Raw genomic sequence first — 22356 nt, 5'->3', positions numbered from 1 at the left:
TAGAATCTGTCATTATGACAAGAAAATTGTTGGCTGTTATGAATAATGCTCCTATGAGTATTTGTTTACAGATTTTTGTGTGGATGTATGTTTTTATTTCTTTTGGGCATATACCTAGAATGGAATTGCTGTGTCATATTAACATTCTTGAGGAACTACCAAACTACCTTCCAAAGAGGCTATACCATTCACAATCCCATCATCAATGCACATAAGTTTTAATTTTTCTACATCCTTACTAACACTTTTGTCGTTTTATTATATAGCCATCCTGGTGGGCGTAAAGTGGTATCTCGCTGTGGTTTTGATTTTCATTTTCCTAATGAATGAAAATTGTTAAGCATGGGTTTCATGTGCTTACCAGTTATTCGTATGTCTTTCTTAAAGAGATGTCTGTCTGTTCAGATTCTTTGCCCATTTTTAAAATTGGGTTATTTGTCTTTTTATTAATTAGTTATACAAGTTCTTTTTATATTCTAGATACTACACCCATACTGAGTATACAATTCACAGATATTCCATTCTGTGGATTGCCCTTTCATGTTCTCAATAGTATCATTTGCTGCACAGAAGTTTTACATTTTGATTAAGTTTTAGATACATTTGTTTTCTTTTGTTGCTTTTGCTCTTGGTGTCATATCTAAGAAACCATTGCCTAACCCAAGGTCACAAAGATTTACTCCTGTATTTTCTTCTAAGAGTCTTAGCTCTTACATTTAGGTCTGTGATCCATTTTGAGTTCATTGTTGTATATGGTGTGGGATAGGGATCCAATTTCATTCTTTTGTAAGTGGATACCCAGTTCTCCCAGAACCATATATTGAAAAAAACTATTCTTTCCCCATTGAATTGGCAGCTCACCTTTATGTTTTTATAATATCAAGATCTGTTGAACCCCAGAACTTGGCACTAAGTGTTCCTGCTGTAATCCTTTTGTGAGTTGTCACTTTACTGACTCTTGCTGTCACTCAATCTCAGTTTAAATTTTACTTCCTCACAGGGGCTGTCCTTAAACATCTAATTTAAACCTGCCACTGCAGTCACACATCATCACCACCTGATTACAAATCTCTTCTTAGCATTTAACACCACCTGGCATTTTCAGTGTGTTTATGTTGCTCCCCTCTGTATTCCCTGTGCCTAGAATAGTGCCAGATACCTGGTCACCAATTAAATATATAATAATGCTCTATCTCTATGAAGTGAAGTATGCCTCCTCATAAATACTGATCTGCGATTTCTTTTTCTGGAATTTACAGAAGACATAATAACAAGGTTTCAATTCCCAGCCATTCTTTTGTCCTTCCTGGTTATCTCCAGCCTCCACTCTCATCATTTTGTAAAAAACAATTTCCATCTTTTTTGATGTACTACGTTTCTAAATTGACAAGACATGGAGAAACCACTTTTTTTCTTTCTCTTATTAACTAGTTGAAAGCCACAACAATAATTGGTAAAGGTAACCATATATATATATATATATATATATATATATATATATATATACATGTACATATATATGTAAATAAGTATACTTTATTGTTTTAATGATAAGAGTCACACAGCCTTATTTCAGAAAATTGGAAAGTGAAAGGAAAAAAAACTTCATAATCAATCCTACCACCCTAATGTAAGTTAGGCTGGCATTTTGGGATATTTTCTTACAGTACTTTTTTTTTTCCTTTTTCACATTTGTACATGCTTGAAATTCACTTAGGGTATATCCCAAGACCTTCACAAAGCTATTTTCACATGTAGCTCACCCATTAAATGTAGTAAAGTATGACTGAAATTTTTAACTTAATGAGAATTATGGTATGTGCTATATTGAGTAATAAATAGAGAATAGACCAAGGTTTTTTAAAGTAGTCAATGCTGAATGGTCAGCCCCGGTTTGTTCACTAACTTAATGACTTGATCTAGCATTCTGGCCTTTTTTTTAACTTTTTGTTTTGGAATAACTTTAGACTTGAAGAAGAATTGTAAAAATAATAAAGAGAATAAATACCTAAATAACTTTAACCTAATGTTAACTTCCCACATAACTGCAGTACTGTTACCAAAGCCAAGATATCAACATTGGTATAGCATTGTTAACTAAAGAGTTTGTGTGGATTTTACCAATTTTATCACTGTTTTCTTTTTTCTATTTAAGGAGCTAACCCAGGATCCCACATTGCATTTACTTGTCATGTTGCTTTAATCTTCCTAATCAGTGAGAGTTCCTGAGTGTTTGCTTATTTTTGCATGACTTGACACTTTTGAAGAGCACTGGTTAGATATTATAATGACAACCGGGGTAAAGAGAGGAGAGGACACGCTAGAGAGGAGCTAATGAATTTATTAGCAATATCTAATCACTTTATTTAGCAATATGTAATAGCAAAAAACAAAGGCACTTAAAAAAATGTGCTAATGACAGAAAGTAAAGGTGGTTAAGACTAAATTATATACATTGATAACAATGTCACGTCAAAGGAGTATATATACGTATAAGTTTAAGAGATCTCAACATATGTTTACTATTGCTCAGAAGTCACTTGGCTAAATATGCAAATAACGTCAGTAGGGAGTATCCAAAAGCAGTAATAAATTTTATAGGATAGTAACTATTGCAGTAGATGCCAAAAGCTCACCAAACCATCGGAAAAACAACAGTGGAAAGGTCAGGAATCAAAACCTTGCCAGGTCTTCAGTGGGGAAAGCTGAGGTATCTCCCACTGCTGCTTGTTAGTTCCCAAGAATGTTGCTATTGTTGTGTTGCTGTTGTTGCTGGAAGTTAGGGTGTCTCTTGATGCTGTAAGCTGCAAGTTGCATACAAGTTCCCTAAATGCTAACAAGTTCTTAAGAAGGCTATCTGTGGGGTATGACACGGGGGAGGTTGGGAACCAACCAGATCTCACCAGGTCCATGCCTGGAAGTCAGGGCATCTCCTGGTGTTGTAAGCTGCATGTTTTATACAAGTTTCCAAGATGCTAGAATAATGAAGAATCACCAGTGACAAAAGATGGAATTACACTGCCAACTGAGGTCTGTCTTACATATTTTTACAGATGTACGCTAGAGCCAAGCTCCTTGTTCCTGCCTCCCCCTCAGGGAATCGCCAGTTCTTGGAGGGTCCGGCAGTTAACTCTGATAAAACTATTGTTTATCCGGCTGAAGAGCCAGTTCATTCAGACAAACAATACTTACTGTTTTCGCCTGGGATCATCGGCCCAAAGCCTTCCAGAGCTTGGCAACATGCCTGTCACGTCATTCTGATATAACTTAGTTAACTTCTCTACCTCGTCTGCTGATGCAGGCAAAATAGACAAAAAATTAACTCAAAGTTAATCTGGAACAAACCTCACATGCAGTCCTCCACATGTGAGGGAACAAAAAACTAACCAGTACCTCACGTGAGGGAGCCCCACATGCAGAATCTCATGTGGGGGAACAAAAAGCTAACAGACAAAAGATAACATCAGCCATTGAAGGCAAATTTTCTCAACATCTTCCCTACAGATACTTTGTAGGATTTAGGTTTGTCTAGAGGTTTTTCATAATTAGATTAGGGTTATTTATGGATTTTGGGGAAGAAGCCAACAGATGTTTGCCCTTCTCAGTGCATCATTTCAACATGATGTTGATATGTCTTTAGTGATGTTATCCTTGATCGCTATATTTCTCTTTTGCAAAATTACTATTTTTCCCTTTGTAATTAATATTTGGAGGGAGATACTTTGAGGCTTTGCAAATACTCTTTTTCTCCTTACACCTTTGCTCACTGATTTTAGTAGTACATATTGTCAGTAGATTTTGCCTTCAGTGATTGTTATTAGGTTGTCCTGATGGTGATTTTCTATTTCTTTCATTCTTTCTGCATTTATTAATGGTATTCTTCTATAGGAAAGATTTGTCTCTTCTTTTTTATTTACTTATTAATTCAATTATATATTTCAGTATGAACTCATGGATAATTTATTCTCTGGGTTATAATCCCATAGTATCATTATTTACTTTTGTTACTCAAATTGTTCTAGTTTTGCCCATTAGGAATTCTTTTAGGTTTTCTTAGTATGAGAAGATAGTCCAGGCTCATCTTATGTTTTCCCTGTTTCAGCTCTGAAATCACACGCTTCTCCAAAGAGCCTGATTTCTTTTAATGTAAGAATGGTACTTAGAAGCCAAAATCTGCTAATATGCTAATTGCTACTGGAGTATCACTTCTTCTAGGCCCTCTTAGTTAACATAGCTAGGAAAGCTCTGTATGTATACAAACCCATGTATACATAAACATCTATATTTATTTCTGTATCTATCTGAAAAGGGTTCCTGGATGCATTTCCCACATGGGGGATTACGGGTGGCTTCCTCACACCAACAATCAGTTGAATTCAACTCAATTCTGACACTGTCTATGTACCCAGAGACAGCATCACATTCCACAGGTAAAGGGCTCAGTCCCACAAGACTGCCCTCCACTTCAGACGCCAGTTACAAGCCCTGACCAACTGGCTATAAATCAGAGGCTCCCACACACCCCTCCTTGGGTTCAATTAATTAGCTATAAAGACTCACAATTCAGAAAACCCAGTTATGTACTGGATTACCAATTTATTACAGAGAATATATTAAAAGATACGAATCAACATCCAAATGAAGAGATACATAGGCTGAAATCTCAAGCAAAGGAGCTTCTGTTCTCATGGAGCTTTGGAGCCCAGCATGATGGCACATGGAAGCTTTCTGGTTCCCCAACTTGGAAGCTCTCCAATAAAGATGACAACGAGCTGTCCCTTTGGGTTTCTTGGAGGCTTCATTACATAGTCATGATTCACTAAGTCATTGGCCATTGGCAGTTGATTCGATGTCAAACCATTCTCTCTCTCTCTCTGCCCAGAAATCACAGGGTGGGACTGGAAGTTCCAATTCTCTAACCACCCAGTTGGCTGTATTGGCAGACAGTCCCTCTCCCCTTAGGTGAGGGTCCGAAAGTCACCCCTTTAACGAGAAACAGCATTGTTGCTCTCATCACTTAGGAAATTCTAAGGGGTTTGAGAGCTATGAGCTAGGAACTATGGATGAAGACCAAATATATCTGAGAAATATATTTTGGTCATCTGAATGACCAAATGTATATATTTCTTACATATCACACTGTCTCTATTTTTAAATGACCAATAGCAAAAACCATGACATCATACTAGTACTTCTGAGTTTATCCAGTAGACGTGCTTATTTTTAATTTCTTTCTCTGACAATGAGAAACCTGGCTCTCATTAACTACAATATATTTACCATAAATATTGTTCCATACTCTCACTTTTTGATACAATTTTTATCTGATTCAGAAAAATTATAAGTTACATATTGCATTATATAAAATTGTTCTTAAATATTCATGAATAACAGAGCAACTCTATTTGTTGTATGTGGAAATCTATGTACTCTAAAGGCACTTTTAAGAAATGAATTTTATAAAGGATTTGAAAATCCAAGAGTGGTATTTCTGACTTGATCTTTAGCTTAGTTGTGGATTTATCATTTTATATGTTTTGGTTTTATGACAACAGAGTTATATTCTTAAATAAGTTTAGGCGTTCGGTGGATTTGCTTTGAATTTTTTTTTTTTTTTAATAGGTCTTAACTTGCAGAGTCAGTTTAATCTGGAAAATGTCACTGTTTTCAATACCAATGAGCAGGAAAGCACCTTGGGTCAGAAGGTAAGGCTGATATGAGATCTAACGGAACATATTTATAAGTTTGTTATTGAGATACCTCATATGAATGAGTCTTCTAAGTTTAAAAAAAAAATTTTAATTTTTAAACCTTTATTTCCAATATATAGAAATAATGTGTATTTTGTGTTAAAAATGTAAACCAAATTAAAATATTTAAAATAGAAAGTACAGCTACCCCATAATCCAAAGCCCAAAGATAACCACTGTTAACATTCTCTGTTTAGCCTTACAGAACTTTTTGTATAATGTAGTTTTATTCCAAAAATGAGGACATATATATTGTTCTGCAATTCACTTTCTTCTTTTAGCAGTACAAAATGGGTACATTTTTGCCTCAGATGTTTAGATATGTCTCAGGTTAATGGCTCATGATAATTCTTTGGATATATCACAATCCACTGTCAGTCGGTATTTAGATAATCTTTAACGGTGAAAAATTGTTCGCAGCATTATAGTGAATAGTATCGTGTATATCATTGCGATATTATGCAGGTATCCCGATTGTGATAAGTGAAATTTTTATGTCAAAGTACATGCATATATCAGATTTTGATAGCTGTTACCCAGTTACTTCTCAAAAAGGCTGTACCCATTTATACTACCGCCAGTAGCACATAGAGAATGCTTACCACTTTCCCACAGCCTCACGCCAAACCTGGGAATTACCAACTTTTAACAATCTTTGCTTAATTAATACATACTTGAAAAGTAAGTCATCTCTACTTTAACTTACCTTCCTTGGTTTTTAATGAAGTCAGGAGACTTACTGTATGTTTATTGGGATTTATTTTTCTTTGCTGATTTGAAGCAGTGAGGAAGAGAATTGTCTCTTCATGCCATTTGCCCAATTCACTGTTGAATTGTCTTTTTCTTACTGATGTGTAGAAGCTCATATGGAATGTTATTAATTTATTATCTACCATATGTTGATATATTTTTTTCTCAGTTTATACTTTTTTCCTATAACTTTATTTATGTGTGAAACTTAAATTTGCATATAATATTAACATTTGTTGGTCTTTTGTTTTATTGTGTCTGGCCTATTGTGTGATGCTAAGGCTTCCATTCTACAAGATTATATCAGTCCCTTTGTTTTTTTCTCATGCATTTATGATTTTATTTTTTCTTTTAACTCTTTAAACCCAGCAGCAACACTGGAGTTTGGACTAAATTTAGTCATAATTTCATTTTTTCCAAACAGCATGCCAGCTATGTCAGAACCATTTGTTAAATAATCCATTATTTGCTCACTGATTTTGAAAAGGACATCAGCTATAATCAACTTTATTTTCAAAGATTAGGATATACCTAGAAGACAATCCTGAGTTGGCAAATTTTTCAATTAGGACATTCAGCATCTATTTTTCAATTAGGAGCAAGTTGTAAAGTTTAAAAAATTAAATAGATATAACTAATATCTCACTGTAGCTTAATCAGACTAATTGATTTCTTAAAGTGTAATCATTATCAATTTGGAAATGATACTCACTTTGCTAAAAATTTTTCAGAATCTTATCTTTCACCTTTATGTATCGTTTAGGTACTTCTTAGACTATTCCATGTCAACTTATTTTGATCTTTTTCAGTATAGAGCTGGACACCCAGCATATCCTATCGTCTCAGATAACAAGTGTTCTATGTGGGAGTTGGGAGGATTTCCTTGGTCAAATTAAAGGTCGGGATAAAAACCACTTAAATTCACTTTAAGAGTTATTTACTGCAGTTTTGAGAGTCCTTAATATACTAATGATTTTCTCAGTTCTCTAAAAGGTCATTGTATATGAGGTGTGATCAAAAAATACGGTGAATGTTTAAATTTTAAAAAATTATTACAGTAAAAGACACATCGTCATTAATTCCTCTCAAAATACCTGCCCTCTCTTCGAACATACTTATCCCATTGTTCTTGCCACTTTCTGAAGCAGTTCTGGAAGCCCTCTTTAGTGAGTGTCTTTACTTCATCCTCCATCATGACAACGCTCCATGTCACACATCGCTTCTGGTGCGGCAATTTTTGTCAAATAGAAACAGTATGGTGTGTCCTCATCCACCTTATTCACTGGATCTGACACTATGCGACTTCGGGCTCTTCCCCAAAGTCAAAATGACCATGAAAAGAAAACATCAAGGCTGCCACCACGGTACAATAAAGACATTAATGAAATAGGACTTCCAGAACTGCTTCAGAAACTGGCAAGAACGAGGATAAGTGTGTTCAAAGCGAGGGGAAATATTTTGTGGGGGATTAATGGCAATGTGTCTTTTACTATAATAATTTTTTTTTAATTTAAACATTCACTGTATTTTTGGTCACACCTCATATATTTCCAAAATGTATTTTTCCATAGACCCTTTATTCCCAGAGCGAATCTATGTTTGGAGAAATACTGGTTTAAAACTTTTAACATTGTCTTCATTGACTATCTTATATCATTGTCATACTGCTCATGAGTTCTCAGATCCCTGTCACCTAGAATTCCCATTGCTTTAAACTGTAGGTCTAGAGAGTTACTGTGACTAGACCTCTTCACTAATGGTTGTCCAGCAGTGTGTGTGACATTATTTGAGCATTTACCTTCTACCTAACAACTTCACAACAGACTGTACATTTTTTTTAAATCTAGCACACTGAAGATAGAGAAGAAGGAATGGATGTGGAAGAAGGTGAAATGGGAGATGATGAAGCGCCAACAACTTGGTGAGTTTTTAGGAGTTCAGATTTCTTGATTTACAAAGATAATACCTTAATGATTTACTGAGTACTAGAGTGAGAAGGTAGACAAAGGTAAGAAATCATTCTCATGTAGTTTTTTTATTTGTAACTTTCATTTATATTACTTAAAATTGTAAATCTTAAATCACTAATGGACTGTATCAGTTGGTTTCTAAATTGTGTGCGGACAGTTCGTTGTTTAAACAGCCTGCTTTATATATATTCATAACATTTGAAAAACCAGCTACAAGCAGCCTCGGCACTCCTCCCCTTCTCCCTTCCAAGTAGCTTTGTGGACTCAATGCCTCTGGGTATTGAACTGACTATTTAATGAGGTAGGAGGGACAAGAAACTTTCCTTTCCCCCCACCCTGTGTCCCCTCCTATCACTATTTCTCATCTCATCCTCTATAATCCAATGCTTTCTTTCCAAATAATTTCTTCCTAATGCTGGTTAAAAGCAGTGAGTAAGAGAAAGTGAAGGTATGAAGAAACACTTTCACTAGCATTCTTCCAGGTGTCTGAGGTGACAAAAGTTATCATCATCAGTTACAATTGAAAGAATTTCCAAAAAATCAAGAAGAGGTTCCTATATCTGCACAGGGAGATGTAGTCCTATCATCCCAAATCTCAATAATTCAAATATATATCCCCAAAGAAACATTTAAAGTAGTGTGGCTCCAGGCTTAATTCCAATATTTCCTAGTCATATAACCTTGAGCAAACAACTTAACCTCTATGCAACACAGTTGCAGAACCTTTAAATGCAGTGGTGCCACCTACCTGCTTTAGTTATTGAGAGGATTGAATGAGATGCTAATTGGAAGTGGTCTATTAAGGCACTTGGTTGTTATCCTTATTATGACTGTAGTTGTTAATGTTATATAGAGTGATATACGTAAAGCACTTAGAACACTGTCTATTTAGTATCTAGTAGCTATTATAATTGTTTGTTTTTTTGTTGTTTAGAGACTTATTTGTTATGTGCATGTGGATAGAGTAGGCTTTTAGGGTCTGACCTGCAAAAAGATATTGGGCCAAGGTATTAGGCTCCAAAATAACAGGTCACCTGAGATATAAACGGAGGACCAAAGACAAACTCTGACCAATGCAGTTTTTTCTAGTTAGACCCTGCCTAAGTCTGTGTAGACAATTCAGCTCCCTTGGTGATGTTCATAAACTAGCTGCAGGAAAATCATTTGAACAGGACTCAACACTCAGCTGCCTCTCAGTCTGTCACAATCACTATTTTTTGAATAGAGGAAGAAATTGTATGAGGAATTACTTTGTGACCAGCTATATCACCAGACTTTCTTAGACAGCAGTTTATAAAGAACATATGACTCATGTATCTATAATATGAAATCTATTTCAGATTTGGCTGAAATACACCAATAAAAATTTTTGTATTAAAAAAATTTTTCACTGTGTAAAATCCTATAAAATCATCAACTTAACATTTTAAAAATACAGTAGTCCTCCGCTTTATCTGTGGGGAATGTGTTCTAAGACATTTCCAGTGGATGCCTAAAATTGCATATAGTACCAAACCCTATATATACTCTTTTTTCCTACACACATACACCTGTGATAAAATTTAATTTATAAATTAGGCACAGTAAGAGATTAACAACAATAACTAATAATAAAAGAACAATTATAACTGTACTGTAATAAAAGTTAGGTAAATGTGGTCTGTTTCTCTCTCTCTTTGAAAATGTGTTATTGTACTATCTTCTTACTTCTTGTGAAGATGGGAGGTGATAACAGCTGCATGAGATGAAGTGAGGTGAATGACATGGGCATTATGACGTAGCTAGGCTACTATTGACCTTCTGATAATAAGGGTTAGTTGAACACCGGCACTTCTATTCAGCAACAGTCAATCTGATAACCAAGATGGTTACTAAGTGACTAATGAGCAGGTAGTACATACAGCGCAGATACACTAGACAAAGGGGTGGCTCTTGTGCTGGGCAGGACGGAGCGCGATGGCGCGAGATTTCATCACACTACTCCAAACAGTTCACAATTTAACACTTGTTTATTTCTGGAATTTTCTATTTAGTATTTTCAGACCATGGTTGATCACGGGTAACTAAAACCATGGAAAGGGAAGCCACAAATAAGGAGAGACTACTGTATGTTTTTATAGAATATCTTGGTTAAAATAGTTGCAAAACATTCTATTTTAGATAGTGACTCTCTAATTTGTAATATAATAAGTAGTTACATTTACTTTATGTGGATAAATACAAAATCCAAAAGTATCTGTGGAATGGTGAAGGTGGAAGGCAAATTGCAGAGGTTGAAACATGAAAGGAAGGTAAGGAAGTCGTGAACTTTGAATGTAAACAAATCTTTCAAGAAGTTTAGCCATGAAAAAGAGAGGGGGGCAGAATCTGGTGGAGAGAAATAGAACCATCGAGAGAGGATTTTTTTAAAAAACATTAGTCCTCAACTGTAAAAATTTCCTAGTAGTAATTAATATATATATTCTGTGAGGCACTTCAAACACATACCAGGCCAACTACTTGTAAAGATAAGAGGAGAGAGATCAGAAACCTTTACAGGTAGGAGATTATAATTAGCAACTTAGATTGTTATTGGTATTAAACACTAAATTAGCTATGAGCTTCCTGGCAACTGAGACAAAAAGGGACATATAATGGTTATATAATTCTCAGTCTCTAATTAGAGGTAACTTCCCAGTTTTCTTACGAGACAAACTTCCCTGGTACTTCCAGAGGTATTTATCCTTATATGTGGTAACTGAGTAACACGTGTGTGTGTGTGTGTGTGTGTGTGTGTGTGTGTGTGTGAGAGAGAGAGAGAGAGAGAAGGAGAGAGAGAGAGAGAGAGAGAGAGAGAGAGAGAGACATATTTGTATGCATATAAATATATACTCTCAAAACAGTTTTGTTTCCAAACCATTCTTTCATTAAGTATACAGAACTATACAAATACTGGTTATTGTATTATTTCATGAGTACAAATAATTTGTTTTGTGTATGGCTGTTTCTTGTTCTATTTTACTTTCACATTTTAGGAAATGTACTTTCAGCGGCTTTTTTATTTATTTTTTTAATTCAGAGAAAACCCAGACCAATAATCTTACTGTTGTAGATACTGAAGTTGCTTTGATTATAGAGCAGTTGATGTTCAGATAATTGTTTTTCCTGTTCTCAGGGTTGTTACTAGGGAAGAGTTTAAAAAGCGAAAGTTGGGCCGGCCCGGTGGCTCAGGCGGTTAGAGCTCCATGCTCCTAGCTCCGAAGGCTGCCGGTTCGATTCCCACATGGGCCAGTGGGCTCTCAACACACACACACACACACACACACACACACACACAAAAAGGCAAAAAAAAATGTTAAAAAAAAAAAAAGCGAAAGTTAACAGGCCCATTAGTCTTTCGAGTATTGTTGGTTCTTGATAAAATTTTTGTCAGGAGCTAGATTTTTGTCAATTAAAAATTGTCAGTATTCTTCATTATTGTTTTGAAGCAAAATCCACTTGAGGTACTGGCATTCACTGTAGCAAATTTTGCATTCTTTTATCAAAATTAGCTAAGCTTGCTAAATTATTTACCTGACTTTACAGGTAATGTAAGCCATTGTAAGCATAATTACAAGCCTATTTTGTAAAATAAAATGCATGAGCTTTGTGGCTGCTATTTCCTTGTAGACCAAGGGCTTTTTCAATTATTTCCAAGTTCACAGCTCTGTTCCAGGCAGTTCTCAGAAATGTGAATGTAAGATAAGTGATGTGTTACTATGTGTGTAGATGTTTGTATGTTTTTCTTGAATTGATACGCCAATTGATATAAATGTAAACTGATAAAATTATTCTTTAAGTGGATATTTCATGACATTCACTTTGAAGTTTGTCCTCTTAACCATATGAATTAAACTCCTGTGGTGAGATTCTTTATCAATGTGCCTCCATATGTTTTGCTAAATACTTTTCCTTTGTTCTTTCCTAGATGACTAATATACCTTTTCAGACTTCTGGTAGAAAACTAGATTTTACACTATAAAATTATTTTATATGTTTTTAACTCTTATAAAGAAACTAAGGCATCTTTCAATCTTTTAAACATTCATCCCCCCTCCAAAAACTTTTTAAAAGTACATGATAAAAATTATGCTCACTTTATTTTACAGTAATCTTTTAAAAGCATCATAGTATTGTCCCTGATGTTCCCTAGGCATCAGGAAAAGTCTTTTTTTTTTCTTATTTTTCTTTTTTAAAGATTTTATTGGAGAAGGGGAACAGGACTTTATTGGGGAACAGTGTGTACTTCCAGGCCTTTTTTCCAAGTCAAGTTGTTGTCCTTCATTCTTAGTTGTGGAGGGTGCCGTTCAGCTTCAAGTTTTTGTCCTTTCAATCTTAGTTGTGGAGGGCACAGCTCAGCTACGGGTCCAGTTGCCATTTTCTATTTGCAGGGGCACAGCCCACCATCCCTTGCGGGAGTCGAACCGGCAACCTTGTGGTTGAGAGGACGCGTTCTAACCATCCAGGAGCTCAGCAGCAGCTCAGCTCAAGGCGCTGTGTTCAATCTTAGTTGCAGGGGGCACTGCCCACCATCCCTTGCAGGACTCGAGGAGTCGAACTGGCAACCTTGTGGTTGAGAGCCCACTGGCCCGTGTGGGAATCGAACCGGCAGCCTTCACAGTTAGGAGCATGGAGCTCCAACCGCCTGAGCCACCTGAGCCACCGGGCCAGCCCCAGGAAAAGTCATTTTCAATATATCTATCCCCAAAATGAAGAGTGGGAGATTAACTTACTTCCTCTTACCAGCCAGAATGGAGATAGCAGGACTCTTAAGATCATGTGTGGATCCCTAAACCTACCTCCTGTTTCCCATATAAAATTTGTCTTACTTAGCACATTTATATGGGCATGAAACTTAGAAAAAATACTAACTGCAATGCATAGGTTCAACTTATTTTAAGGTTTATTTACAAAGAATGGAGTTAGGTAGTACACAACTGTGTTTACAGACAAAATTAATTTTATAGCAGTGATGCTGAGAATTTTTGTGGCTATTTAAGAACATGAAATACTCAGTACCTCAAGCATTTTTGACATGTGGTTAATACTAACAGTCTTAATTGGTTGTTTTGAATGATTTAAAGGAATTTGTTAAAAACAATCTCATTGATTTAAAAAGTCTGAAATGTTTGTTTTAACATTAAAAATTAAAACATTTTATAGTATAGTGATTGTTAATTTGCGAATTAAAAGAATGTATATTGACACTAGATTTGTAACAAAGGCCAATCAGAAGTTGAATTAATAATGCCATAACAAAGACACTAAAGAGAAGGCTTATTTTTGTAACACTAAGTTGATATGTACCTAATGTGTTTGTCTCATACTGGGACTTACTAACTTAGAGTGTTGGTTAGGATATAATGCCTATGGCTTTTAATGTAGTTTCAAATTAACTTTAGCTTAAACAACACAGAAGTTGACTTGTTTCTAATATAAAAGTCTAGAGACAGTCAGTTCAGGGCTAATACAGAAGCACTCCTTAGGGAGATTGCCTAGGGACCCATGTTCCCTTTAACTTTTTGTTCCATCATCCTTTGGTGTTTGCTCTTTTTCTTATAGTCCAGGATGGCTAATCATGACACCTGCACTCTAGCCAGCAAAAAGGAAAATAGTACACATGGCCCAAGTCACAGGTCACATATGACTTCCACTGTCAACTGATTGGCCAGAATTTAATCACATGGCCACACCTTGCTGCAAGAGAAGTTGGGAAACAGTCTTTGATTCTGAATAATCATGTATCCAGCCAAAATTCAGGGATTCCATCACTGTAGATAAACAGTGTCTATTTATTAATTTCCCCTGAAATTATTTATAAACGTTTATAAGTATTTATGAATGTGCACTTTTCTGGGGAAAGAGACCATAGCTTTCATCAACCTATTATAAGCGTTTGTGACCCAAGAAAAGTTAAGAGCGGTTAGATATTTCTAGAAGAACTTAAATGATTTATTTAATATATCGTTTATTTTATTAGCTCCATTCCAATTGATTACAACCTGTATCGAAAATTCTGGTCACTTCAGGATTACTTTAGGAACCCTGTGCAATGCTATGAGAAGATTTCATGGAAAACTTTTCTCAAGGTGAGTTGCCAATCCCAGATTACCAAAAGCCCAATATTTTATAGCTAATGGCAGAGCCAAAACTTGAATCTTGTCCAGCATACTTTTTACTATAATTCTACCTCTTATTTTATACTTATTTCAATATATGGAAGCTACATTGTAAATTAAACAATTTTGTGGAGTTTTTAAATGACTTGAGGATTTAAAAGTTAGTAATTACAACCTTAGTTTTGTTTTTATGTTTTTACGTAGTGAGTATTGTTAACATGAATTAATTTTTTACAGAATCCTGTCTTTACTTTGCACAAAATTATTTCAGCTTTCCTGTTAGAAAAGGGGTCTATAAACTATGGGCTTTGACCAAATCTAGCAAACTGCCTGTTTTTGTAAGCAAAGTTACATTTGCACAAAACCACACCCATTCATTTACATGTTATCTGTTGATGTTTTGTGCTATAATAGCAGATTTGAGTACTTGCAACTCAGACCATGTGATACAAATACTTTCTGATACTTTATAGAAAAAATTTGCTAAGCCCCTTATAGGAATTCTCTATATTTCTTTCTTTATGACTACTTTAAGATCAGGTGTCCTTTTTCAAGGACAAGATTCAAGGTTAATAGGTAGTTCTTAAAAGTAAGATAGTGTAAGCTGTGTGTTATTTTTTAAGTTTTTATTTTATATGCAATATCTTTTTTTAGCCACCATCCAAATCCAGATTAAGTGGTGACTGAGATATCATCTGGAATTGCCTTTCAACTAGATAGGATTTGACATCATTGTTTTATTTTGTCTCAGTCTTTAGCACAAGAAATGCTTGAGAGTTTCCATAGCGGGTTAAACAGCTATGTCACTTGTATATTTCTGTATACTTCAAAGCATTCCTTTCTGTTTGCCCCCACACAAACTGCGTAAGAAATGCAGTTTCTTCGGGAGTAGAGAGTTTATTCCTACTCTTACAATGCAATGAAATCTCATAGAAAATCGTTTTACTTTTATTTTGCTATCATAATTTTCTTGTTTAATGTGCCTTAAAATATGCGTATGTCATTAACTGGGAATAAATTGTAGGTATTTTGATACAGAAAGGCACTAAACAAATTATTGGACAACAATGCCAAATAAAACTAATCGATATTTTTATTTTGCAGTATTCTGAAGAAGTTCTAGCTGTTTTTAAGAGTTATAAATTAGACGATACTCAGGCCTCAAGGAAAAAGATGGAAGAATTGAAAACAGGAGGGGAGCATGTATATTTTGCAAAATTTTTAACAAGTGAAAAGGTATATAAATCTTTTTTATGAAGCATAATAAAAATTGGTCTTTTATTCTATTTCATTGATATGCTTTTTAAGTTAAGTTCAATAGAAATGTTTCTTACCTTTGGTTAAAGCTGATAAATGTTAGTTTGAGACTCCTATTTCTTCATGCACAAGTAAGACTAAAATGATTTCAAAAGTGAAAGAGGTTGTTCTGCATTGTCTGTTTTATGAACTTATTTTAGAATAAATGCAGTTTAATTACTCTTTAAGTATATACAAGGTGTGATCAAACAATATAGTGAATGTTTAAATTAAAAGTATGTTTTATAGTAAAAGACACATTGCCATTAATGCCCCTCAAAATACTCCCCCTCGCTTCGAACACACTTGTCATATCATTTTTGCCTCTTTCTGAAGCAGTTCTGGAAGTCCTCTTTCGTGAGTGTCTTTAGTTGCGCTGTCGTGGCTGCCTCGATATCCTGAATCAATTCAAAACGTTTTCCTATCGTGGGCATTTTGACTTTGGGGAAGAACCATAATTCACACGGTGCCATATCCAGTGAGTAAGGTGGATAAGGACACATTGTAATGTATTTATTTGACAGAAATTGCCATACCAGAAGCAATGTGTGACATGGAGTGCTGTCATGATGGAGGATGATTTATGAAACACTTTAAAACACACCTTCTCTCAACCATAGCTCATACCCAACTGACTGCACAGAACAAGTTGAAACTTGTCATACACTGTTACTAAGGTTTGATGCGCCACTTTCTGTATTGAAAATCCCTGCCTTTCCATTGGATGGCACTCGACAGCGGCATTTACCATATTTTTTTTATCACAACAGAAAGGCTTTGTGTCACACATCACTTCTGGTACAGCAATTTCTGTCAAATAAAAACATTACGGTGTTTCCTTGTCCACCTTACTCACCGGATCTGGCACCATGTGAATTATGGCTCTTCCCCACAGTCAAAATGATTATAAAAGGAAAACGTTTTGAATCAATTCAGGACATCAAAGCAGCCATGACAGTGCAACTAATAAACTCACGAAAGAGGACTTCTAGAACTGCTTCAGAAAGTGGCAAGAACAATGGAATAAGTGTGTTCCAAGCAAGGAGGAGTATTTTGAGGGGCATTAATGGCAATGTGTTTTTTACTATAAAACATACTTTTAATTTAAACATTCACCATATTGTTTCATCACACCTTGTATATTTTGAACCTCAAGTTAGTATATAGGTTGCATTTATGAAAATATCTTGCAGTTAATTTGCCATTTAGGTAAAAATAAGGAATTTGAAAATTCCATGTTTATCTTATTTATACAGTTTAATGAGTAAATTTTCAAATATAATGCTAGGGGATTTTCTACGTTTCTAGTCAACATGGCACAGGTGTCCGTCTGCTTGTTCTGTGACCAGATATGTGATATCCCTAATGTACATGAAACAGCTGCTCCAAAAAAGTCTTCATAAAACTTTTTCTAGACGTGGCCAGGTGTCCTGGTGGAAGCAAATGCAAAACTACTAGACAGGAAATGGTATACACAGAGAGAAAGAAGGGACAATAAACAAACATCCCAAAGCTAAAGCCTCTCATTCAAAACTCTGATAAGTTAAAATTCCAAAATCCCTAAAGAAACCCTAAGAAAGATCACCATCAGAATCAACTATTGGGATATACATGTACTTATTCCAGATACACAGCCTGACCAAGACTTTAAAATATCTATGTTTTGGATAATCAAAGAGATAATTGATAATAGAACATCCATTGAGAAATAAGAAATTGTGAAACTGAAACATCTCGGCCGAAGTGAAGTAGAGTTGAATATTACAACTAATTGGGAGTCTTGGAAATTAGAAACATGGTCACTGAAACCAAAGTACAGCGCACAGAATTAAAGTATAGATTGGACATGATGTGAATGGAAGATAGTGAGGCGATATTCACCCAGAACATAGCACTAACAGATTTTTTGGTTAATGTGAAAGAGCAGTTAAGAGCCATGGAGGATAGATTGAAAATGTGAGGCATGTAATGTTTTTGCATCTTCAGTTCTTTGTTGCCTCATGAGCAATAACTTAATCTTAAATTTAGGTCTATTTAAGAATCCTACTTGTATATTCCTTATATTTTTCCAGTGGATTCCAGTGTTTACTACTCAGTATCCAAGTGAAAATATTTATATTACCTATAGCATTAAAAGCGTGTACCACTTTATAAGCTTTACAGCTCCACTGAAAGAAGCCTTCCAGCATCTCTATAATATCTTGTGTGATATTTTAATCCCAGGATTTCTGAAAAGGCCATCCCACCTAACTATATGCCAATCTGATGGTACTTCTCAGTGCAAGCTAGCCAAAGTAACATCTAAAGCTTTATACTTATTTAGAGCATAATTCTATAGCCCATCATTTCAGTGGTGAGCAGGTTTAGAGAAGCACTCTTGTCATTACAAGGTTAGGTCTTTCATCACTCCCATCAGATGGGGTTATATGCTTCTATATACATCAGACTCCATCTGATGGGAGTGTTGCCCAGCATTGTGTTTGCTTACATGAATGTGGTCAAAGTTTACTTTAGGAGAGTCAGGAGATGATACATGGCAAGGATAACACAACCTTTATAGTTAGAGACAGGCCAATCAGATGGCAACTACAGATAGGCACAGATAAATAAAATAGATGTCTACAAATAAAATATTTATTCTACAAATAAAATAGATGTCTTTCTAAGTTATCATACCTTCTTTCTTAAATATGAAAGTTCCTCTAGAAAGAAAGTAGCATTGTAATTTTCAAGGGCCACTTTTTTTGTGTTGTCTAGAATATGACTGCAAACACTGATTTCCAGGAAGATCAGTTACTAAACATAATACTGAGACATCTGTATTTTATTTTTTAGTCACAGAAGTTATTAAAATTAATACATTATTTTTATCAGAAATTATTAGGCAAACTATAGATTATACAGCACTTTTATTCCGAGGAAAAGAAACATTCTAAACCAGCTCAGAAGCGTACTTCACTAAGGGCTCAAGAGTAATACAAATTTACATTTACACAAATGCTCTCAGCCTCCCATGCACTAGATTGTCATTGGTGTACTTGTCTTCCAGGGAAGCAGCTGTTTCCTTTTAAAGAGTTTTGCATCTTAGATTCTTGCCCTTCACTTGGCATGCATAGCTAAGCTTTGTAATTCCATTGGTTTGCATTAAAAAGGAAGAAAAATAGGCCTAAGAAGCTTAAAGGAAAAAAAAACACAAGAGAAATTTAACAAATGGAATATAGAGCGTGTAATAATTTGTATCCACAGAGGATATATACCTAAAATAACTATTCAAAAAGGTTAAAATATTAGGATTGAAAGAGACATACCTGGCAAATACAAAAAAAAAAAAAGAAAGCTATATTAATACCAAATGAAATAGAATTTAAGGCAAAAAACGTAAGTAGGTAAAGGACACTACATATTAAAGAAACGAGCCACCACGAAGATACCATAAGCTTATATGCACTTAACAATATGTTTTCAAAATATATTAAGCAAAAAATTGTAAAATTATGAGAAGTTGGCAGATTCACAATTATAGTGGGATATTTTAAAGTGCCTTCATCGAAGATGACGAATTGATCAAGCTAAAGATTAGTAAGTATATGGCATATTTGAACAATAAAAGTAATAAGCTTGATGTAGTATATATTTGGTAACCCATACAATAGAGGTAATACATTTCTTTTTTTAGTATACATGGAACATGTACAAAGTTTGACTTATATACTGTGTCACAAAGCAGCCTCAGCAAATTTGAAATATTCCGTATCATGCAGAACACACTTTCTAGTCACAGTACAAATTACACCTATAAAAAGGATAGTTTAAACAGAGATAAATGTATGGAAACATGAAAAGTATACCTCTTTAATTCCAGACGTTAAAGAGGAAATCACAATGGAAATTCTAAATTTGTTATAAAGGTATTTGATAACAAAATTGTAAGTATATGTCAAATGTGTGGGTTACAAATAAAGTGAGCGGCAAAGAGAAAATTACAGCTTTAAATGTATTAATGAAAAATATCAGAAAGAGTGACAAATTGAGAATTCAATCCAAGAAGCTACAGAATAAACCTCAAGAAAGTAGAAATAATAATAATAGCACAAATTAATGAAATAGAACTAAGAAATTATAGATCACATCAGCTAAAAGTTGTTTCTTTGAAAAGAAAAATTTTATAGAGCAGGCCTAACCAGGGAAAAAGTGGAAAGGTAACAATAGACAAGATTAACAATAAAAGTGAATGTACTTGAGAATATAGAAATATTTAAAATGTATAAGAAAATATATTCTAAACAACTGCTAATTTTAAGTCTAACAAATTTGTAATTCTATAGAATAATTACCACAGTGGACTCACAAAGAAATAGAAAACCTGAATAAACAAATAACTGTTAAAGAAGCAGTCAGTAATCAACATGACACCTTGCAAATGATATACACCTTTCAAAAGGCCCAGAGTTTTTTTAGGCATATATCAGCACTTCAAGGAATAGATGATTTTTATTGTAAATGAAAATTTTCAGAGACTAGAAAAAGAGGAAAAATAACCTAGGTCTTTGTATGAGATTAATGTAATTTTTATTTATTTATCAACTTCACTTATCAATAGAGATGAAAAAATATTTTAAAAACTCAACAAATCAAATGTAGTGATTTTTTAAAATAGAGACTAAATAAGATTCATCCTGTGAATATAAGTATGGTTCAACTTCAGAAAGATTAATACCAAATTAACAAATTAAAGGTTTTTAAATGAAAACTGTATGGTCATCTCAGATATCTCAGATACCAAGAAAATTATCCCAATAAAATCTAATGTTCATTACAAAAACAAAAATAGAAGGATTTTGTCTACCTTGATTAAAAGGATTGATAAAAACACTATAGCAAGCATCATCATTGTTCATAATGATTAAACTTTCGAAGGTATTCCCAATATATACCTAAAATAACTATTCAAAAAAGTTGAAATATTAGGATGGAAAGAGACATATCGGGCAAATACCAAAAAAAAATAAGGCATGGATTTCTATTAACCATATTTCTGTTCAACACTCCAATGGACAACCTAGACACTTCAATAAGTGAAAAATAAAAGTTATAGATATTGGAGAAAAAATACTGAATAGTCCCTACTTGAAGGCAATATAATTGTCTACAGAGAAAATGCAAGAGAACCAACTATTAGAATTAAGGAGGCTTCAGCAAGGTAACAAGAGAAACATCAGTAGTGTTCCTATAAGTAACCAATTACAAAACGTTACTCAAAATTGCAATGAAAACTAATACCGAAGAGTAATCATGGAGAAAATTACAGAGGTGAAGAGGTGTGACTACATTTATAAATAGGAAGACCCAGAGCCTCTTCTCCCCAAATGTACCCATAAATTCAGTATATTTTGAATCAAATACAAATGGGTTTTTTGAGGGAACTTGAAAAGTTGATCTTAGAAGTTTTTATAGAAAAGCAAAAAGCCAAGAGCAACTAAGAAAAATTTGAAGAAGGTGGGAACAGTTGTCCTATCTGATATTAAGACCTGTAAATCTCTAGAAATTAAAACAGTAAGTAATTATCAGTATCAGGATAAAGAAGAAAACCATACTGGAACAATGAAAAGCCACACTACAGGAAAGTTTGATATACGGAAGAGGTTACATTACAAATTAGTGAGGAAAAGATGGATTATTCTTAATAAATGTTGCTTAGACAAGTCATTGTCCATATGGAAAAAATAAAATTCCATCCATACTTTAGTACATGCACAAGGCTCAATTCCAGGTTAATTAAAAGCCTCATTAGAAAAGTAAAACTTTTAAACATTTGGAAGAAAAACTAAAATACACACATTTAGAGTAGGAAAAAAATTTTTGAGCCACAAAAAGCACAAATCATGAGAGCAAAAATCAATATATGTAATATTAAAATGTAAAAGTCTTGAATAGTAAAAGTTATCATAGACAAAGACAAGCCACAAACTAGAAAACATTCACCACCTATATAACTGAAAAAAATTAGTATTCTGAATATTCCACTGATCAAAAGACAACCCGATGGAAAATGGTATGAATTTACAGGTGTAGAAACCTGGATGGCTAATAAGCTTATAAAAAATGCTAAATTAAACTGATGAAATAATCATTTCACACTTATTAAATTGACAAAAATAAAAAAGCCTGACAATAAATGGTATTGACAAAGGTGTGGAAAAAGGAAAACTTCCATGCCCTGCTAGTAGTTGAAGTATAAATTCATACAACCGCTTTGTAGAACAATTTTATAATAGCTAGTGAAGTTAAAACTTTTATTCCTATCGTGGCCCCTAGAGAATTACACAAGTGCACAAAGAAAATATATAAGAAGGTTCATTATTTGTAAGTTATGTGTTTGTAAGTGTAAGTTTGGAAACAACCTAAACGTTCATGAGCAGGACTAGGTGGTAAAGTTATACAACAGTTCAATAA

General features: G+C 34.3%; 1 protein-coding gene across 4 annotated transcripts in view; it reads left to right on the top strand.

Annotated features, from left to right (window-relative positions):
* The window catches only part of THOC1 (THO complex subunit 1), a 47308-nt gene that overhangs the window by 8664 nt on the left and 16288 nt on the right, over positions 1-22356 (top strand). For all 4 annotated transcript variants that reach the window (XM_081078053.1, XM_081078054.1, XM_081078056.1 and 1 more), the window contains exons 8-11: positions 5623-5705; positions 8348-8421; positions 14469-14577; positions 15712-15843. In XM_081078053.1, the coding sequence (XP_080934179.1) occupies positions 5623-5705; positions 8348-8421; positions 14469-14577; positions 15712-15843 (398 nt within the window). The remainder of the gene's footprint in view (positions 1-5622; positions 5706-8347; positions 8422-14468; positions 14578-15711; positions 15844-22356) is intronic.

This window comes from Rhinolophus hipposideros, assembly GCF_964194185.1.
Source record: "Rhinolophus hipposideros genome assembly, chromosome: 17".
Lineage (NCBI taxonomy): Eukaryota > Metazoa > Chordata > Mammalia > Chiroptera > Rhinolophidae > Rhinolophus > Rhinolophus hipposideros.
Note: the sequence above shows the minus strand (reverse complement) of the source record. Positions and strands in the feature narration are given on the sequence as shown.